The sequence below is a fragment of the Dromiciops gliroides genome, chromosome 3 (genome assembly GCF_019393635.1).
Source record: "Dromiciops gliroides isolate mDroGli1 chromosome 3, mDroGli1.pri, whole genome shotgun sequence".
Lineage (NCBI taxonomy): Eukaryota > Metazoa > Chordata > Mammalia > Microbiotheria > Microbiotheriidae > Dromiciops > Dromiciops gliroides.
This window is the reverse complement of record NC_057863.1, coordinates 55,280,859-55,303,015: the sequence shown is the minus strand read 5'-3', so window position 1 is coordinate 55,303,015 and position 22,157 is coordinate 55,280,859. Positions and strand designations below refer to the sequence as shown.

Here is a 22,157-nt window from a genome sequence, read left to right as displayed (position 1 = left end):
CCCCTATAATTTGATCTTAAGACAAGCACACAATAAAAACAAGAACTGAACATAATTCTACGTACCTAGCTTCTTGGATTGCCTGGGCTGTGCAGAAGATCCGTAGACCTCTTTCCTATTAGAAGAAGCATTAACTTCATTAACTGATGGTTTGACTTCATTCTTGTGGTCCGCAGGGTCAGAGCCATCAATTTTCAGAATTTCTTTAAGCATCTGTGTTCCCTTCTTTAAGAAAACACAACACAAGTTAGCATGATCCTATTGCCTTTCGTTTCTTCTCGAGAATCATATTCTTTTTCTTTTAATGAAAACTCGGTATATTCCTGTCTAATCCCTGCCTGGAAGTGGGCAGCAAGCAATGAAAAGATACATCTGGTGTGGACGTGTAAAGGAGTGGTTTCGGTTCTCTGGGATGGCTTGGCTTTGCCCAGAAGGTCACACTTAGCAATGCAGAGCACGTGGGCATGAGACAGAGGGCAACATCCCACAAGAAGTTAGGTATTGCCTTCTATAAGAAGAGAAAACCTTTACTGACATGTGAACAAGTTTTGTTTTGTTTTGGGCTGGAACTGTGACTTCATTAGTGTCGTTTTCCTCTCAGTGAGGAAACGTCATTTATCAAAGGGCATCTATGACTGTTCTGTCACATGGAGCCTTAGAGAGTGGCTTGGGGCACTGATAAATGATTTAAGTCACCAGCTAGTATTGGAGCAGAGGTTTCACTTGAATCCAGATTTGTCAACACCAGAGAAATAAAGTGGAAACATTTTTAAAAAAAACTAACCATAGCAAATGACTGTGGTGACAAATGTTCTTCACTTGTTGCTTCCCCACCATACTGTACTTCATTCTCCTTGCTGATTTTCAAGGATATTAGGAAATTCTCAATTCCAGGGTCAGTCTAAGAGAATAAACATTATTTGAACATGTGGGTGAAAACAACAGTAATGTATAAAGGGCTAACAGTTAATATTCAATTATAGGCATTTGTTTTTATACAGGCATAATTTCACTACTGATAGTTTTGGGAAAAGAAATCAGACAAACTCTTACCTTCCCAACTGTGTTTGGATCATCAGTTACAACTTTTTGGACTTCTGAAGTACTGGGACTTTCATTTCTCTTCAAAAGCTTAACGTTACATTTGGGGGTCCCTCCAAAAGTCTGCAAATGAGCAAACATAAACCGTCAGGTTCTCTCTGTTCAAACAAAATATAACTACAGCTTTAAAGGCTCATTCAAGTTAATGCCTGTTGGTCTGGCTACAGGACATGTTTCCTCCTGACACTCTTCCTCTTGCCAAACTGGCCTCTGAGTTCTTCATCACATATAATATGTCTTCTTCTCTGCCTTCGCACTGGATAACCCCTGAAGCTACAAGTCACTGATTCTATCCTCCCTTCTGCCTCATCCAATCCACTCACTCTTTCTACAAGACAAAGCTCAGGCACATCTTTTACATGTCCTTCCTAAGCCCCTCAACTGCTAGTGCCTTTCAAACTTCCTGGTACTTACTCTGTGTTTATTCTGAATATAACATATTTATATGGGTGTTACTGCTTCCTGTTTGTTAGAATGTAAATTCCCTTCAAGGGATTATTTCATTTATGGCACTAGTACCTAGCACAAAACCCACTATGGAGCAGACATTTAATAAGGATTTACTGAGTGAAAGTAGGAGAAAGCAGTATAAAAAGGTTCTAAGCTCAGGACGTGACTATATCTTATCTACCTCTAAATCTTTACACTGTTGCTCGGCCCTCCTAACCCGCCCCTCCCCCCGCCCAACCCCAACTGACCTGTGACATAAATCCCCAGGAAACCTCCAAATGATGCCTTCCACTTTCACATTACTTCCATCGCTTCTGTATCTACTTTGCAGGTTTCCCTTTGAAAGTTTGCTCCTTGAGGGCAGGGACTTTTTCCTGTCTTTCTTTGTATTACTAGCCATTAGCACAGTGCTTGGCACATAGTTGAGCTTAATAATACTAGGACTGACTTACAACTGCCCGATCTTTTGCAGGGCCTTGGTGATGAAAATTAAAAAAGGGCTACAGAACTTAAAAGCCTCCAAGAGGGTCTATGGCAGAAAGTCGATTTGTTATTAAAATAAAAACTTGCCATACAAAAGCTTACCAAAGTTCAATTTACCTGTTTATTTGCTGTCTTTTGTGACTGACATTCATTCTTAGAAATTTTACAATCTTCTTTGACTAGAAATAAAAATAGAGGTGTGATTAAAATGAGATAAAGTTTCATTCTTGTCAATCTGGTAAATACACATTGGACCTGGTGGCTGAGCCAGAAAACAATTTAAGTTGTAGATAAATGTGTGTCAGGAGGAGAAAAGAAGTTGCAGAAGTATCTGAGGAAAACAGGAAGGACTGAAAGAAAGCATTCAGGATGTAATCACAGGACTAGAAGGGTCAACCCAGAGGAACGTCCAGGGGAGGAGAGGCCTGAGGCTAGAGAAAGGCACAACTTAGAAAACTAAGAGGAAAAGAAAGCCAGAGGAGCAAGGACCAGTGGAAGACAGTATCCCTTCTCACACTCGTGTGGTCCTGGGTAGTTTTCAAACACGTTAGCCCAACTGTCCGTGTCTCGCTGGATGCATGGCAGCCTTGGGGGCAGCTGGTACAGACTTTCCTGCAGAAGAGTAAACTGAGCCTCCAAGACAAGAGGGAACTTACTAAGGGTCATAAGGTGAAGCGGGGGCAGAGCATCAGGGATGCTAATTAGTATCCCAGACAAAAAAGCCAGAATGTTTTATTTATATCAAAAAATATAATTAACAACACGAAGAAGGCCTTTTCAGTCAAATGCAAAATCCTTTTCAGAGAGTGCTCTTTTGCCCCTTCTGGCTCTTATTATCAAGGGGACTGTGTGTGCGTTTTAAAAATCATTATTGTAATGGGATTGTACATATGTAACCTGTATCGGATTACTTGCTGCCTTGGGGAGGGGGGAAGGGAGAAAAGTTTGAAACTGGAAATCTTGTGAGGGCAAATGTTGAGAACTGTCTCTGCATGTAGCTGGAAAATGATAAAATACTTTTATAATTAAAAAAAAAAAATCATTGCTGTAGCCATGTATCATGCCAGGGTCCGTGTCTTCACAGTGAGTGAATGCCCTGTGCACACTGGTTGCTTCATGTTTTGTGAATGTAACTGAAGAGTTTGTCACTCACAGTGCTGACAGTTGCTTTTAGGACATTTAAAATGACCCCTTTTACATGAAAACACCCGCAAACAGACGAAAAGTGATGAAGTTACCGACTCATCCAATGCTTACTACCTGCAGTGAGGCGGTACAGTGCATAGAGTGTTGAGCCTGGAGTCAGAAAGACCTCAGTTCAAATCTGGCCTTGATACTTATGATGACCCTGGCAAAGTTGCCTAATTTCTGTTGCCTCATCTGTGGTGAGGATAAAGTGGCATATTGGTAAAAATACTTTGCAAACCTTAAAGCACTATATCATTGCTAGCTATTACTTATATAAAAATAGATAAAATGAGTGCCTGTTTATTCTTCCAGTAATATCAAAACAAAAACTTTTTTTTTTTTTGGTGGGGCAATGAGGGTTAAGTGACTTGTCCAGGGTCACACAGCTAGAAAGTGTCAAGTGACTGAGGCTGGATTTGAACTCAGGTCCTCCAGACTCCAGGGCTGGTGCCCTATTCACTGCACCACCTAGCTGCCCCTAACAAAAACTTTTAAAATACATTTCTAAAGTAATAGATTTTAAAGACATTTCTGTAACATGGGTGTTTGTGAGGAGGTGCTGTAAAGAAGGTAGGCTATTATTAGTACCTGAGAATTAATCAAGTATTAATATTAGCAACAAAAAAGGTACAAAGGTTAGCAGCAATCTGTCATATTCTGAAACAATTCACAGGTAGGAGCTTTCCAGAGAAGAGAACTTAGTAGTTACATATAAAACATTATTTCAAGAAGTACGTATATTTTTCAAATGCAGTTCTTAAGTGGACTTACATTTTCTATATTGATCACATTTTCTTTGCTGACTCTTAATGCTGCTGTCACTGAAGCCAGGTTTATAATACTGAGTAGCAGTAGCTCCTCTGTTTATTTCTTGAGGTAGAACCAAACCCTGAAAGTTGGAATTCCCATATTTAATTAACTGGATCCTTTAATAAACAATCCTCCCATTTAACTTAGTTTTAAGATAACTTGTGATTTTTAAAATGATCTGACTGAATTTCTTCTCATCTCAAACGAACCCTCCTCTTAACAAGGGAAAAGACTTAAACAAAACTGACAAATGACTGTCTGACAGGGTTTAACATAGTTCACATTAACATTAACCACATTTCTCTCTTGAGAGAAGGATGCTGTGTTTCATCATTAGTTCTCAAAGATTGAGAATAATTACCCTTTACATCATTGTAATCACTGTTCTGGTTCTGCCTACTTCACTCTTCTATCAGTTCATACAAGTCTTCCAACATTTCTCTGAAATTTTTATTTTTCAATTCTTAAAGAAGGTGCAAAATAAATTCTGTCCCTCCCCCAATTAAGCTATCAGTGCCTTCCTCCAAAGGTTGCTTTGTAATTTTAAAAATGCATTTCATACACATTTATATTGTTTTATCAGCTAAGTTGGAAACTCCTAGATAGCAAGAGATTGCTTTGTTTTTGGCTCTATTCCCAGGACCTGGTGCAGTGACTAGAGCATAGCAGGCAGGTACTTAATAAATGCTTGTTGATTGTGTGCTTAAGAATTTTCCCCAGCCATAGATCTGAATAGACATCTTCCTATGGAAAACAACCTCTATTTTTTCTTTTGGGTTATATGCCCAGTAGTGGGATTACTCAATCAAAAGGTATGAACAGCTCAGTTATTTTTCTTAATTCCAAATTTTTCCCCCCAGAATTGGACCGACTGGATTAATTCACAGCTCTAACAACAACAACAATATATCAATGTGTCCATCTTCCCACAGCCGCTCCACATATTTGGCCCCAAGGGCTATACCCCCCAATTCATAGAGCAGAATCCTAGGTCACCCCTACCCAACCCTATGGGACGATTACCTCAGGTTTAAGGTACTCTGTGGATCGATATTTTGAAAAGTGTAGTTCACAAATCCCTAATGATATGTTTACCCCTTTCCATAGCCACTCAGAGGATAAAATTATTGTAAAATAAAGGTACTTAATGAAATATTATTCTATTTCATTTTACCTTCATTTTATTATTATTATTATTTTTGAGGCAATGAGGGTTAAGTGACTTGCCCAGGGTCACACAGCTAGTAAGAGTCAAGTATCTGAGGCTGGATTTGAACTCAGGTCCTCCTGAATCCAGGGCCGGTGCTCTATCCACTGAGTCACCTAGCTGCCCCAGAATAATAAGATTTACAATGGAATAGTCTCTCCTTATTCCACTTCTCCCCCCACTCCCCAGAAAAATAAAACAACAAAATAAAACTCAGGAATTACTTTCCCACAAACATATATACCATCAAAAGTGAGCAAGTACAGAGAGAGTAATTATAAAAATAGCTGATTTAAACATAGCAGTTTTGCTGGTAAAGGGAGTGCTACTCCTGTAGTTTTCATGGTCATTTCTTGTATTTTTCTGGCATTCTAATTATAGTTACTGTAGTATTTTTCAGTTTTCCCCTAAGACTATCTCCTCATTGTATTAAGATTCTTGGCAATTTCTTCAATCTCTTGGTTTCCTTCCTTCCTTCTTCTTTTTTTTTCTCGAGGAGCTTAACTCCTAAACTTGTTTCAGAATCAAGAACTTTTGAGAGTAGGAAGTCACTTTAGCAATCATCTGGACCAACCCAAGTATTGAAGGAATCCCCATTATAACATACTTTGTAAGTGTTGACTGACCAAAACCACCTACTCAATTGAGAAAGGGTTATTTTAAAAAAGCAATAAAACCTATCTTTCTGTCTTTCTCTCCTGGTCAAGTACTTAGCTGTATATTACTGCAACCATACAAGAAACTCTGTTTTCCTAATCCCCCTTTCAAGCTCCCCTAAGAGTTTACTAAGACAAAGCAAAGGTTCTGTATATATACATGGATTCATCAGTCTGTGTAAATATATTTGCTAAGCTACACAATACTGAACACAAAGCAATACATTTAAATGTATGTTTATATGTTAGGGATTACTGCTGTACTACTTATATTAAATGCTAAAAGTTATAACACTTTCAAGTAAGTGAGGTTGAAACAGTGAAAGGAGAAGCTGGATTAAAAAAGTTATTTTTCTTTTCCGTTCAAAAGACATGCCAAGAATTTCACAACTATGTTTGTATGTCAGAGATAAAAATAAAAAGGGAAAGCAGAAAAAGATTTACAGCAGCTCTTTAAGTGGTGGCAAATAATTGGAAATCAAAGGGATGTCCATCAATTGGAACTGAACAAGCTGTGGTATGTGATTGTGATGGAATATTACTGTGCTAGAAGAAGTGACAAGGAGGATGATTTCAGAAAAATGTGGAAAGACTTACATGAATTGATACAGATTGAAGTAAGCAGAACCAGAACATTATATATAGTAAATGGTGAATGACTTAGCTATTCTCAGCAATACAATGATCTAAGACAATCCCAAAGAACTAGTGATAAAGCATACAATTCACCTCCAGAGAAAGAACTGATATTATCTGAATACAGACTCAACTATGCTATTTTCTACTTTTTTTTCATTCTTCTTTTTTTGAGTGTTCTTGTACAAAATGACTGTTATGGTAATGTTTTATATAATTTCTTATGTATAACCTATATCTGATTGCTTACTGTCTCAGGGAAATGTGAGGGGAGGGAGGGATTGTTTTAACATGTAACTGGAGAAAAATAAAATCTTATATTAAAAAAACAGTCCAGGGGCAGCTAGGTGGCGTAGTGGATAGAGCATCAGCCCTGGAGTCAGGAGGACCTGAGTTCAAATCCAGCCTCAGATACTTAACACTTACTAGCTGTGTGACCCTAGGCAAGTCACTTAACCCCAATTGCCTCACACACACAAAAAGAAAAAAACAGTCTTAAAACAAATCTGCATGTTAAAGATCAAAGGAGTCACTTTTTCTAAGAACACATTATCATTTCATAACCTATGTAGCATTTATCAAAATAGCAGTACTTTTTCTATACAATTTTTTCTTTGGTTTTCCATTAATTTTTTTCATTCAGTAGTAGCTGCTTACTAACCTTTTCCTGTGAATTCTGCTGAAAATGTTGAGGCTTTCCTGATCCTTGTAATGATTGCCAAATACTACAAAATTCATCATCATCTTTAGTAGGTACCTGAGAAAGGCACAACATAAATATATTTAAGGAAAGAAAACATAATCCCACATGAGCGTAACACAGGGAATAAATCTAGCAAACAGCCCCCTGTGCTCACTCAGCTCCTACAGTATCTTCATTAACAAATGGACCATTCATTTATAAACTGGCTATCTAGGCAAATTTCGTTAGCTTTTATCTTGCAGACCTTTTCCCTTTGGAATAATGTAGAGTGGTCCCTGAAATTATGCTCCTGGTATAAGCTCCATTTATAAAAGCCAACTGTGGCTGTATAGAAAGAGAAGAAAGTACCAGATTTGGAGTCAGAAGACCTGGGTTCAAATTCTGTTCCAGACATAACAAGCTGAGTGACATGGGGCAAATCGCAATCTCTCAACATCGATTTCCTCACCTGTAAAATGGGATGATAATAACAGCATCTACCTTGCAAGGCTGTTGAGAGGACTAAATTAAATAATGTCTACTGGAGTGTGCTTTGCAAACCTTAAAACACTATGTGAATACTGGTTCCAATTGTTACATATAATTGGTCTTTCTGAGATTTTACACTAAGATCTTAGAGTTTTTACAACTTGACAGATTTAAAGGCTACTACCATATGGAAGATTATACAGAAGATTTAAAATGATTATTTGGACTTTCACCTGCTAATCTATAATGAGTCATTCTGAAGACACTGACATATTTTCAGTTTCATTTTTTCCCCCTACATTCTATCTTTTTTGGGGGGGAGGGGGCAGGGAAATAAGGGTTAAGTGACTTGCCCAGGGTCACACAGCTAGTAAGTGTCAAGTGTCTGGGGTCACATTTGAACTCAGGTCCCCCTGCATCCAGGGCTGGTGCTTTATCCACTGTGCCACCTACCTGTCCCCTACATTCTATCTTCATTGGATTTCTATACTCGACAATGATTTCTTTTGAACTAATTTTCCTTTTAGAGATGGTTTATAATCTTGAAGTCATTATCCATACAAATTACAAATTACTAACCAAGTTTTTCTGATTGCTATATAAAATTAACCCTGTCTGTGGTGAAATAGAATTAATCTGACCTTGAAATGTTATCTGTAATCCAAAACTAGAAAAAACCCCAAACATATCCACACTTGATTTTCTCAGTTCATACAACACTGTATTACTGCAGTACCTGACAGTGTTCAAAGCACTTCTCAATGGCTCTCTACATAATAATCTTAGAGGGGGGCGGGGCTGAACCCAACAGGATGGTTTGTGGCATTCCTACCAAGGGGCAACCTTTCATCCTGCCTTCCTAGGATGTGGGACTGTTCACATTCTTCATGATGAATTGAGGACCACCAGATCTTGCTCTATGTCTTTCCACTGCCTTCCTCCCCAAGATATTCCAGGACTTGCCATATGACTTGTCACTTTGCCCTGCAGTCCTATAGCACTGCTGTCTTATGTAAAGGCTAAAAGTCTAGCTAGTCTGTCTAAAATATCTAATGAGTGGTCGCCAATAAATTAAAAGCTTTAGCAAGAGTTAGACTTTTAAGCATTTATTAAGGAGAATAAGAATTTGGTGAAGAGAAAAAGAAAGGCCTAGATTCATCTATCTATTAAAGGGAGAGCGCATTTCTCGCTCCCTTCTCCACAGGAGTCCTGAGGAAAGAGAGCGAGTCAGAGTCCCAGGCTCCCCCTTCTTCCTCCCACTAGCAAACGTCACTTCCTGACGCCAAAGAAAAGACACATGGTCTTGCCCTCAGAGACCTTCACCTCATGGTGGAGCTTTTCTACATAAGTCTCCAGCAGGTGGCGTCATTCCAATCGTTACACTTAGCTTCCCACGTAACTGAAGGACCTTCCCAGTGCACTATCAGTACTTTTGGACCCTTCCCTATTCCCTGTAGCTGAATTTTCTTTTAAATTGTTTTTCTATAATTAGAGAGTGACACTGCTCCTTGAAAGCAGGACTTTTCTATTTGAATCTCCAGTGGTTGGCACATAGTAAGAGCTGAATAAATGCATTTTAAATCATTTCTTCGCTCATTGTTATTCCCATTTTAGAAATGAGACAATGCAAGCTCAGTTATGATCAGAGACTTGCCCAAGGTCAAGTGGAGGAGTCAGGACTAGCCCAGGATTAGGTCTCTGTATTCTCGATCCAGTGATCCTTCTGTGACACGAATAGAATTAAGAATGATACCACTGACTTAATACTGATAAGGAATTAATTTTGAGAGGGTTTTCCAGTAATGGTAAAGCATTTGTGCTGGCATAGACACATATTTTTACTTAGTGCTTTTCCTTTCTGACCAATTTTCATTTGAAAATTACTTATGTTATTAATGTCGTGGTCTGTTGTTATGGAAGAGAGATAAAAGCTAATGGCCCCACCTGTGAAAACCTAATAAGGTACACAGAATTATAAAATATAAAACATTTCCCATGAATTTCAGAATGGGAATGGGTAAATTGCTAACACTGAATGGATATAGCTACATTTCCTTTTGGTAGTAGGGAGGCAAATTTTAGCCATCTGTAGCAGTTTGTATGAGGTGCTAATATTCCCTAGGGCATATAAGCAACATGTATAAAAGAGTGAAAAGAATTCAGAATGATACTTTTTTTTTCCCCTTTTTTTTTTTGTGAGGCAATTGGGGTTAAGTGACTTGCCCAGAGTCACACAGCTAGTAAGTGTTAAGTGTCTGAGGCCGGATTTGAACTCAGGTCCTCCTGAATCCAGGGCCGGTGCGCTATCCACTGTGCCACCTAGCTGCCCCAGAATGATACTTTTGAATGTGTGTCATTGTGCGTAGCTTTGTATGCCCTGAAGAAACGGCTGTATGATTTTCCTAAATATTATGCAAGTCTTTAAACATCTTTCTAAATTCAATGATTTTGTTGTTTAACACCGGAATTCTGTAAATTAAAGTGAGAATACCAGTAGATGTTACTATGCTATTCATTAATCTTTTATTAGCTTAAGTAAAAACACTCTTCATGTAATATTTTCAGTTTAAGAACTGAATCAAGTGTTCCTAAAATAAATGCAGTTTATGCCTATGTTCTTTCATCCTTTAACATAACTGGGAAAAGAGGTAAATCTGATATTTTTGGACTGATTTGAAAAAGAAAACAAAACATTAACAAAGCACAAGTAAAGGCAGGTTTGTATATTCCTTACTGGAGGCAAAGGTGATCGAGAACTGTTGACCCCTAAATGGGCTTTCTGAGAAGCTGCAGCAAATGAACCAGATGAACTTGAAGTGCATGGATTCACAGCAGGCTGAGGCTTCACTATGGCTGTCAATTTCTGATTTCCAGTCTCTGAGCGATTACCATGAGAAAGGTTAATTAAGGCACTTGTTGGCAGTCGATAACCTCTTCCAGGTGAGCACCTAAAAATAAAGAACAAATTTAAAAAGGAACCAGAAAGAAACAACACGTAAAATTTTAGCTAAATTAAATAATTTTGGGCAATTTAGTTTAGTTCTGGCTTGCCGACATTTCTCCAGTTTCCACAAGAATGAGAGACTTTGTCAAATACTTTGCTAAAATCTACCTATAGCATTCCCTGGATCTACTAGCCTAGCAGTCCTGTAAAAACTGGAAATGAGTTTAGTCTGGCATGCACGACCACACTGGCTTTATCTGATCACTGTTTCTTTTTCAAAGATTTTCACTAATCATCCCTTATCTTCAACAGTTTTGTCAAGAATTGAAGTCAAACTCATTGGCATATAGCATGGAGATTTTGCTCTCACCTATAAAAATCAAGAAATTTGCCAGTCTGGCAGTGGTCTAGCCTCTAGACGACCATTTCTTTCAGTTTTGTGGCATGTAGAATATCTAGGCCTGGTGACTTGAAGGCACCATCAAAGGCGATATGGTGTTCTATCACTCACCTTTATTCTGGTAACTGTGACTTACTTTCTTTCTAAATAAGAAACATTTTTATTTATAGTTTTGGGTTCCAAGTTTTATCCCTCTTTCCCTCCCCTCCCTCCTCTCTGAGGCAGCAAACAATCATATATGGGTTATACATTTATGATTATGTAAAATATTACCATATTTGTCATTTTGTACAAGAAAACTTGATTAAAAGAAAAAAATGAAAGAAAGTGCTTCAGTCTGTTCTATCAATATCAGTTCTTTTTTGAAGGTGGAAAGTATGTTTCATCAATAGTCTTTAGTTTGTTTTGGCGAGGCAATTGGGGTTAAGTGACTTGCCCAGGGTCACACAGCTAGTTAATTGTCAAGTGTCTGAGGTCGGATTTGAAGTCAGGTCCTCCTGAATCCAGGGCCGGTGCTCTATCCACTGCGCCACCTAGCTGCCCCTCATCAATAATCTTTTGGGATTGTCAGGGATCATCATATTGTTGTGAATAGTCAGGTCATTCACAGTTCTTCATTGAACAATATTGCTGTCTCTGTGTATAATGTTCTCTTGGTCCTGTTGACTTCACAATACATCATTTCATACATGTTTTTCCAGGCCTTTCTGAAGCCATCCTGCTCATCATTTCTTATAGCACAATAATATTCCATCACCATCATATACCACAGTTTGTTTAGCCATTCCCCAATTGATGGGCATTCCTTTGATTTCCAATTCTTAGCCACCACGAAAAGAATTGCTATAAATATTTTTGTACGAATAGATCTTTTTGAGGATGTCTTTGGGAGATAAACCTAGCAGTGGTATTGCTGGATCAAAGGGTACATGCAGTTCTATAGCCCTTTGGGCATAGTTCCAAATTACTCCCCAGAATGGTTGGATCAGTTCACAACTCCACCAGCAGTGGATTAGCGTCCCAGCTTTCCCACATTCCTTCCAACATTCAATATTTTCCATTTTTGTTATATTTGCCATTCTGATAGGTGTGAGGGGATACCTCAGAGTTGTTTTAATCTGCATTTTTCTGACCAATAATGATCTAGAGCATTTTTTCAAATGATTATAGATAGCTTGGATTTCTTTCTCTGAAAACTACGTGCTCATATCCTTTGATCATTTATCAATTGAGGAATGACTTGTATTTTTATAAATTTGACTCAGTTCTCTATATATTTGAGAAATGAGGCCTTAATCAGACATATGTTTAAAAAATTCTTTCCCAGTTTTCTACTTCCCTTGTAATCTTGATTACATTAGTTTTGTCTGTACAAAAGCCTTTTATTTTATATAATCAAAATGATCTAGTTTACATTTAATTTTATTCACTATATCTTCTTTGGTCCTAAATTCTTCCTCTGCCCCTAAATCTGACAGATAAACGATTCTATATGGTCTATAATTTTCTTTCTCTGTTTTGGCTCTTCCTGGCTTGGATATCAGCACCATATCTGTCTCATTAAAGGAATTTGGTAGGGCTCCACTTATTTTTTCAAATAATTTATATATTATTGAGATTAATTGTTCTTTAAATGTTTGGTAGAATTCACTTGTCAATCCATCTGGTCCTGGGGATTTTTTCTTAGGAATTTCATTAATGGCTTGTTCAATTTCTTTTTCTAAAACTGGGTTATTTAAATAGTTTATTTCTTCTTCTGCTAATCTGGGTAATTTATATTTTTGGAGCTATTAATCCATGTCATTTAGGCTGTCAAATTTATTCACATATAATTGGGCAAAACAGTTCCTAATAATTGTCTTAATTTCCTCTTCATTGGTGGTGAGTTCATCCCTTTCATTTTTTGATACCAGTAATTTGGTTTTCTTCTTTCCTTTTTTTGATCAAATTAACCAGTGATTTATGTATTTTATTGCTTTTTTCATAAAACCAGCTTCTAGTTTTATTTATTAATTTAATGGTTTTCTTACTTTAACTGTGACTTTCTTAATGTAGGTTAAAACTGAATTACTTTTTTTGGCTACCATCCTGTGTATTAAGCTTTTAAACCATTAAAACTTTCAGATCACTTTTATACAAATTGCTAATTATCTATTCTTGCCCAACCTTTCAAAACTGATTTTATGAATACAAATGTAGGACTTAATAGTTATCTCTAATACATTTGATTTTCTTAGCTTTTGGTCCTCATGTATATCTAGTGAGATAGTCTCATAGCCTGATTGTACTGTTGGATGTGGAAACCATTTCCCTTGTTCCCACAGTTCTGCCACGGTTTATGCTACACGTAAATGTGATAAATCTAGATCTCTGTCTTCATGTAAGTCCAACTTCCTTTGGGATACCACTTTCTTTTCTTAAGGTGATAAACATAAAATACTACCTATCATGCTGTTGTATTCAGAAGAATTAGTTAAAATTCCATCATAATTACAGACTGAGAATTTATCATTATAGGTATCCTTCATTCTTAGTTAGGCAGGCCAAACTAACCAAATTTAAAGTTGGGAACCAGTTCATTTGGTATGTAGATTTTGTACCAAGCTTGTATTTTGTATCTCATTTCATGAAATTTCCAGATAGAATACAGAATAGGTATTATTGGAAATAATGGTTTTATTATTGGAAAATGGAAAGGATGGAAAAACGATTTTATACTTTGCCTGTTGGAATCTACAAATATCCAAAATAAAAAGGAAGATGACAACACCTGCTATCTGGGGTAGATGGAATAATAATGGATTTGATTAATTTAGACAATTAAATTTGATTCAATAAACATTTATCAAGTATCTTATATATGAAAAACACTATGTTAGATGCTTCTGGAGATTAAAAAGCAAAAATAAAAAAAAATCTCTATACTCAGGAACACAAGCAACTAGAAAACCTGTGCTGAAGTCTGAAGAAAAATAGGATTCTAAGAGGCAGAGATGTGAAAGAAAAGCACTGAAGGCATAATAGACAAGATAAGCAAAGGAGATGAGAAACAGAATGCCATATTCACATTGTCTGAAATATAGACTGTATGAAGGACAGTAAGTTTGGAAAGGTAGTTGACCCGAATGGGAATGATTTTAAATGTCAAGCTCACGAAGACTTATGGACAGAAGAATAATTTAAGACCAAAGAAGATACAGAGAGCATTACAAAATGTAAAATAGATAAATTTTAATTACATAAAATTAAAAAGCTTTTGCACGGACAAAACCAGTGTAACTAAAAGTATAAGGAAAGCAGAAAACTGGGAAAGAATTTTTGCAAAAGTATCATTGATAAAGTTCTCATTTTTCAAATATAGAGAGAATGGAGTCAAATTTATAAAAATACACATCATTCCCCAGTTGATAAATGGCCAAGGGAAATGAACAAGCAGTTTTCAGACAAAGAAATCAAAGGTATCCATAGTTATATGAAAAAATGCTCTAAATCACTAATTTGGGGGGGGGGCGCAATGAGGGTTAAATGACTTGCCCAGGGTCACACAGCTACTAAGTGTCAAGTGTCTGAGGCAGGATTTAAACTCAGGTCCTCCTGAATCCAGGGCTGGTGCTTTATCCACTGTACCACCTAGCTGCCCCTGGAAAATTTTTAATTAAATGGTTATACTGGTGCCTTAAGAAATTCTTTTGGAGGGGCAATTGTGATGAAGGCAAATTAGAGAAAGATTTTAGAAGCAAGGAGATGAACTGGAAGTAGTACTTCAGGTACAATGTAATGAGAACCTGAATGAGAGTAGTGGCTAGGTAGGAGTAGATCTGATGAATGCTAGAGATGTAGTGGAGGTAGAATTGACAAGACTTGAGTGAGGGAAAATTTATATTGTCTGCTGGTCTCTTTAACCTATGCTAGCCAACAGCCTTCAGCTTGTTAGCAAACTATCTGCTACAAGTAAATCAATGAAGCAATAGGCAAGGAAGGGGTAGAAAAAATGGAAACAACAATTTCAGCAAGTATCTTTGCTCAGCTTCTAGAACAAAAATTTAACATCCTTCTTGAAATCCATATATATTCCGGGGAGTGATGAGTAGGACAAGATCACCCATGCGCAACACCAGGAGAAATCTTCTCACCTATGTACATAACGGAAGCCATGCTCCAGCTGGGCACCCCCTAAAGATTAAGAGTAGGCCTTGCCTACTAGTAGCCCAGGGGATAATTTTCCAGGGAGAAGTTACTGAATGTAACGCTGAGTTAGATATTAGGGTAATGCTTGAGTGGGAGTAGGAACATTCTCCTAAATAAAAACCTAGTTAGGAAATCCTAACCTGACATTCTTTGAAACGACATATACAACTAATAAGATATTTTCAGGCAGCTAGGTGGCTCAGTAGATGGAACACTGGGCCTGGAATAAGGGAGACTTGAGTTCAAAACCAGTTTCAGAAACTTACTAGCTATGTGACCTTGAACAAGTTATTTAACCTGTTTGCCTCAGTTTCCAACAGCAATTACCTCCCCGGTTATTATGAAGATCAAATGACATAATGTTTGTAAAGTGCTTAGCACAAAGTGTTATGTGTTATACGTTAGCTATAAGTGTTAGCCAATTCCAAATAATATTGGCTAATAGCTAAGTCTGGGGAAGGTATAGTTTTAGGGAAGAAAGATAAGAAGTTTTACTTTTTACATATCGAGTTTAAAATCTAGTTGTATATTCAGGGGGAAGTGTTCAGTAGGCAGTTGGTAATATCAAAATGGAACTCAGCAAAGGTTAGGATGATATATTAAGATGTGGGAGTTACTTTTGTAGTGATAACTGAACCTGTGGAAGCTGGTGGCATCATCAAGAGGTAAGGTGGAGAGAAAAAAAAAGAAAAGAGGATCCAGGAGAAAATTGTTTTAAGGATTAAGGGAGATGTGGGTATAGTAAAGAAGCCAAGAGATTGAAGATAAAAGAGAGAGACTAATCAATGGGAATGAGGAAGCTCCCACAAGACATCAGAAAGCATAGGATGAATGGTAAAAGTTGACAAAAATTAGCTTTGGTATGAGAAAAAAAAAGTGACAATATAGAGAGGTTCTGAGGTATGGGAGGAAGAACTCATAGCAACTGACATTGATTTATTCAGTAAAACTCCCCTAGGAGGAATGAAGGAGTAATACAAGGAGCTTCAGTGAAGAGGGTTCTCATAGTTAGGGGAGGATCACTATGCAGCAAAAAGTGTCTAACTTAGATTTGGTTAACATTTGTAAGCAGCACAGTAGTGACTTTTTCCAGCAGCATTCAGCACTACATGAGTAGAATAAGACAGGGGGCAGCTAGGTGGTGCAGTGGATAAAGCACTGGCTTTGGATTCAGGAAGACCCAAGTTCAAATCCAGCCTCAGACACTTGACACTTACTAGCTGTGTGACCCTGGGCAAGTCACTTAACCCCAATTGCCTCACACACACACAAAAATAAGACAAGGCAGATGGTGGATTTTAAGTTTTTAGCAAGGCATGAGTGCAAACAGGACAGAGAAGAAAAGGAATCAGGGGGTGGTACATACATAGTGAAGAGCGGAACTGTTCAATCACAGTGTGATTGGATCATAACTGTGAAAGGATGGTAAGTGAAGTCAGTACAGGGGGATGTGAAAGGACTAGAGAGGCAGCTTCAGGATTGATGAAAAGTTTACAATTGTTACACAAAGGTGGAAGAATCATCTCGTGTGCTAAGAAGTATAGTATTTGTGGAGGGCTACTCATGCCCACAGATGGAACCATTCTCTCTCTTCAAAAGGGACCGGGTTACAGTGGCTGCAAAGCCTCTCAGTGGGGGAGATGGACTCAGAGTGTGCTGTGGTAAAAAGTTTTAACAGTTGGTTAGATAATGGAGATAATTGGGGGTGCAATGGCACCGGGAAGGCTCACACTCTTTTCTGGAGGAATCCTGCTCCTGGTGGCCACGCTCTTTTCCATGTGCTGAGTTTGTTTCCTTCTTCCTAGGCCAATATCCCCACCCATCCTCTGTGCAGAGGAGAATGGGGATTGACGGACAGAGTAATGTTTGTCTGAGCTGGCCTCTGGCTAGGATGGAGATGGGAGGAGACCTCTGCCATGGAGGAAGAGTAAGTTTCACAGAACATGAAATAGAGTAATGAATGGGGTGCCCTACAAGGGTTTCCAACTACATACATGTTCTACAGCCCCAAGTCACCATGGTATTTCCCAGCAGGCACATGAGATCTAAAACCTGGCATTAAAGGAGCTATAATGCTCTGAATACTGAGGGTAATGAATTCTTGAGAAATCAGTCTTAGATCAGCTTCCATCACGGAGCTGATATAGCTTTTTGCTAGATTGATCTGCTCTAGCAACAACAGTAAGGCAAGGAACCAGATTGAGATCTAAGTCTGAGAATCTAGTTATTTCTGTTGATGATTCTTTTAGACTAGAATGACAGCCTTCAAAAGGAAATGGTTTTCAGGCTGATTGATTCTTTACCAACAGTTTTCCCACAAATAACAGGTGAGACCATTCCATGGAAAAATATATTTTTTTTATACAGTGTGAAGCCAATGGGAAGCCAAGTTTGCTGAATTAAAAAAAAAAAAGCATACTAAAGATGCTTTATTAAAGAGAACCACAGAAACAAACTCTTATTGAAGACAATTTATAAAATGTTTTTTTGGGAGGTGAGGCAATAAAGGTTAAGTGACTTGCCCAGGGTCACACAGCTAGTTAAGTGTCAAGTGTCTATGGCTGTATTTGAACTCAGGTACGGACTCCTGGGTTGATGCTCTACCACACAGCTGCCCTGAAGGCATTTTAAAATTGAACAGTTGCTACTTCATGTTCTTTCTGCAAAACATGCTATGAGCCAAACAACTTGAGGGTCCTAGGTCAGTAAGAAAGACAGAAAAGTTGAAATTAACAAAGTGGTTTTTAGAGTTAATGAAGAGCTATTATTTACAATGTGCAATATTTGAATGCTGCTGAAAGGTAGACACTTGGGCAACAGATGTAAAACACTATAATAATGGCAGTCATCCCCTGCAGTAAACACTTGTGATTGGAATTGAAGATTGTAATTTTAAGTGTAGAAATAAGGAAGAACTAATAGGGTTATGGGGGGGAAAATCTCAATTTTTATACTAAGTTTCTCAATTAATGAATAGAAAGAACCCAAATTAAAGAAATCTTTTTCAGTTTTTCTTGTACATTACAAAGCTCATTAAAAATAAAAGAGAAATGACTTTAAATTGGGGTGATACACATATAATGGAAGCATCATCATTAGAAAAGACAAACCTTATCCTTAAACCTCCATGAAATTCTTCATCAAACAATACTTCAAAAAGCACATCTGCTTCTCTACTAGCTGTAGAAAAGAGAATCATTAAAAATAAAAAGTCAGTTGATTTCACATTTATTAATATTCTTTCACATATTCTCCTGAGATAGTTATCACAAGAAAGCTTAAATTTCGTATTTCATTCATTAAATAGTTCAAGGATTTAAAAATTTCAATCAGAAAAGTGGTTATAGGCTAAGACTTTGGTCTGAAGGATATTACCAGTATCCTGCAATATCAGTTTTTCTTATTGTGGAGCTTTCAAAAGTCTAGCAAAAATGTTTTCTTCTAGAAAGCTAAAGATCTAGTTTTTACTTGGCAATCAACATAATGGAAATAATCCACATGTAGATTACATAAATTATCTAACTTATCAATATAGAGATTTTAAACCAATAATATGCTCCAGTGTCCTCATCTACTTTGAAAGCCCATTTGTAAATACTCTCTTACTTTTATGGGGAAAAAAAAGATTTCATTTTTTCCATAAAAAAAATCAGGAGACCCTAATGAAGGGTCGTGGAATATCTCACTTGTCTGTTAAGTTAAGTTTTCAGACTGATTTAAGTGAAAGACTAAGGTGAGGACAATTTTCTCTGATCTCATGAAAACTTATTCATACCTGCCAGAGGTCTTGTATAATTTTAATGTGGTAAATAGAAACCTCCAATTTCTCAGCAGCCCTTTCTCAACTTCCCCTTCTTTTAACCACTCCCCAGATGACTAGGCAAGATAGAAAAGGAGGAGAATTTTTTCAGAAAAGGATAAGCTGAAAATATTAATTAACTTTTAAAAATAGGATTTTTCCCCCTTATCTGACTGAAAGTCATTTCATCCTACTTTGGCATAAAAAACAAAAACAAATAGGTTTTGTTTCCAAGATAACTATAGTTTAAACACATAACTGGCATCAAAACAAAAATATTACCTCCTTTAATTCCTATGATGGTGCCACGGAGACCCACAGGAACTGAAAAGTTCTCTCTGACATTCACAACACGGTCAAAAAGACGGAATTCTGCATCCCGGTCAGGAACAATCCCCTGCTGTTGCTCTAATGGCTAAGAAGAAGAAAATTAATTCTAGTATTTTTAAAAGTACCCTGCCCCCCCCCCCCAAAAAGACTAGGGCATTGGGAAAAACAAGTTGGAGAAGATGAATTTTCTGTATTTTGCTATAAACATCACTTACTCTGTACAGTAAATGAGGTTTCACTGTCACTCGTACTTTCTTGTTACTCTTCCTTTGCTAAAGAAGTAGAAAAACATATATTTAAAAATTCAATTAACAAACTATCCTTCACTTCTACATATTGTTATCAAGAAAGAAAAGCCTTTAAAATCAAGCAAGTATTCTACAAGTGAAATGATTACATTTTTGAGTATGGGAAGAACATGATGACTGAATTATGATGATCTAAAAGAATTACTTTTTATAAAATCTAAAATGGCACCAATTGATGAAAGGATTTTTGTTGCCAATTAAATTCAACAACCACTTATTAAACTTCTACTATGTGCAAGGTGTTGTGCTAGACCCGAGAAATACTGAGGCAAAAAAGAAAATCAGTTCCTGCCATCAAGAAGTTTGTATTCTACTTGGGAACACAACATGTAAATAAGTAGCAATCAGAGAGTTCAACAAGTGTTTATTAAAAGCCTACAATGTGCTAGTTGCTGTGCTAGGCTTAGAACCCAAGTATAGAGAATGAAACAATAACTACCCACAATGAACTTCTCTACTAAATATGGAGCCAACAAATACACACTACAACATTAAAAGTTTAACAAATTGTATACACACGAATACACGAATATATACACACAAAGTGGTTAAAAATAAAGTAGCACGGAGGGAGGGCATGAGCAGTTACGGAAATCAGGAAAGGCTTCATGTAGAAAATAGTGCCTCAAGTTAAGGAGGGAAGGGATTCTAGACATGTAGGATGGTGAGTTCAAAGGCATGGAGTTAGGAGATGGAGGACTGTGTGAGGAGCAGTACAGGAAAGAAGTAATGCCCGATAAGGATGGAAAGAGAAGGAGATACAGGGTAATTCAGGGAGCCCGAAAGCACTAATTACTAGCAGGATTAGGAAAGGCTTCCTAAACACCTCAAAGGAAGCAAAAAATTGTGAAAGGATGAGGTGAGAAGGGAGGCCAGCCAGTATATAAAGGCATGACAATGGAATAGCATGTTTGGAGAACACTCCAATTTGGCTGAGACATAGAGAACTTGAGGGGAAAGAATGCCAACTACATATGGAAAGCTCACCTAGAATGTGAAGGGCTTTAAATGTCGAATACCATGACTGTCCCATACATCTGAGGGCTTTTCATAGTTAAATGTTTCACTTTGTTCTTTGTATACTATCCTAAAAGAAATAGGAAGGTATTAAAAATTCTTAAGCAGGAAAGTGACATGACCAAGCTTGTGTTTTAGGAAGATTATTATTTTGGTAGTTATATGGAGGATGGATTGGAAGAGGAAGAGACCAAAAGAAGGAAAACCAATTAGAAGTCTGTGATAATAATCCAGGCAAGCAAAGAGAAAGACCTCAAAGAAGGCTAATGGCCTTGTGCAGAAAAAGGGATACAATGGGAGAGATGTTGGGGAGTTAAACACAACATGTCTTGGTAACTGACTGGATATGTGAGAGAGAGGCAGGGTAAGGAATGTCCCATGCGTTACAAGACCAGCGACTCAAGGGATAGTGATGCTCTCAACAGAAGCAGGGACATTTTGAGAAAGGCTGGGTTTAGAGGGGCAGGTATGAATTCCATTTTGGGCATTCTGAACTTAAGATGCAGAGAGCACATTCAAGTAAAGACATCAGTGATACGAGGCTGTATCTCAGAAGAGCAATTAGGGGTAGTCCTGGTCAGTCAATTAGCATTTATTAAGTGCCTACTATATATCAGGTACAATGGTAAAGGCTAGAAATACAATCAAAGGGGAAAAAAGTCCCTGCTCTAAAGGACTTCAGAGTCTAACAGGGAAAGCACCTTGCAAACAACTGTGTAAGAACAAGGTGCGTGTGTGTGTATTTACGGGATAAAGTGGGGCTCGTTTCAGAAGGAAGGCACTGAAATGATTAGGACTGGGAAAGACTTCTTGCAGAAAGGATGAGGGCAGCTGAAACTTGAAGGACACCAGGGAAGACAGGGAGCGGAGCTGAGGAGTGAGGGAGCTCTAGGCATGAACTAGCCAAGGAAAACTCCTGGGAGTTGGGATGCTATGTGAGGACTAGCGTGAAGGTCAATGTAACTGGACTGCAGAGTGTGTGCAAAGGAACAAGGCGTTAGATACCTGGAAAGGTAGAAGGGGCCAGGTTAGAAAGGGCTTAAAACCCCTCAAACATTTTCTATCGATCCTGGGGGATCAATTCAGACGTTGGATGGAGGATGGGTTGGAATGGAGAGGTTTGGAGTCACTGATGGGAAGCTGGTAATTGTTCTCAGGGGAGCAGATGAGATCATCAAGAGTGAGGTTGTAAAGAGATATAAGAGAGACCAAGGCAAACACTTGAGGGACAACAGTTAGAAGGTAGAAGAGGAAGAGAGTGAGCAAGAGCAGTCAGACTGTTAGGACAAACAGGAGACAATAGTACCATAAAAATGAGGGAATGATAGCATCTGGAAAGGAAGGAAGGTCCTACCTAAATAGAGTCAAAAACTGCAAAGAGGATGACGAATGGGGAAAAGCTGTTGGATTTAGCAATCAAGAGGTAACAGGTAACCCTGAGAGAACCGTTTCAGTTGAATACTGAGGTT

At 37.8% G+C, this 22,157-nt stretch overlaps 1 protein-coding gene across 1 annotated transcript in view; it reads right to left on the bottom strand.

Annotated features, from left to right (window-relative positions):
- The window catches only part of XRN1 (5'-3' exoribonuclease 1), a 113,033-nt gene that overhangs the window by 14,016 nt on the left and 76,860 nt on the right, over nucleotides 1-22,157 (bottom strand). Inside the window, 10 exon segments of the mRNA XM_043990539.1 lie at nucleotides 66-225; nucleotides 785-901; nucleotides 1,054-1,164; nucleotides 2,152-2,213; nucleotides 3,994-4,111; nucleotides 7,193-7,288; nucleotides 10,437-10,650; nucleotides 18,345-18,414; nucleotides 19,316-19,448; nucleotides 19,579-19,635. Coding sequence (XP_043846474.1) covers nucleotides 66-225; nucleotides 785-901; nucleotides 1,054-1,164; nucleotides 2,152-2,213; nucleotides 3,994-4,111; nucleotides 7,193-7,288; nucleotides 10,437-10,650; nucleotides 18,345-18,414; nucleotides 19,316-19,448; nucleotides 19,579-19,635 — 1,138 coding nt within the window.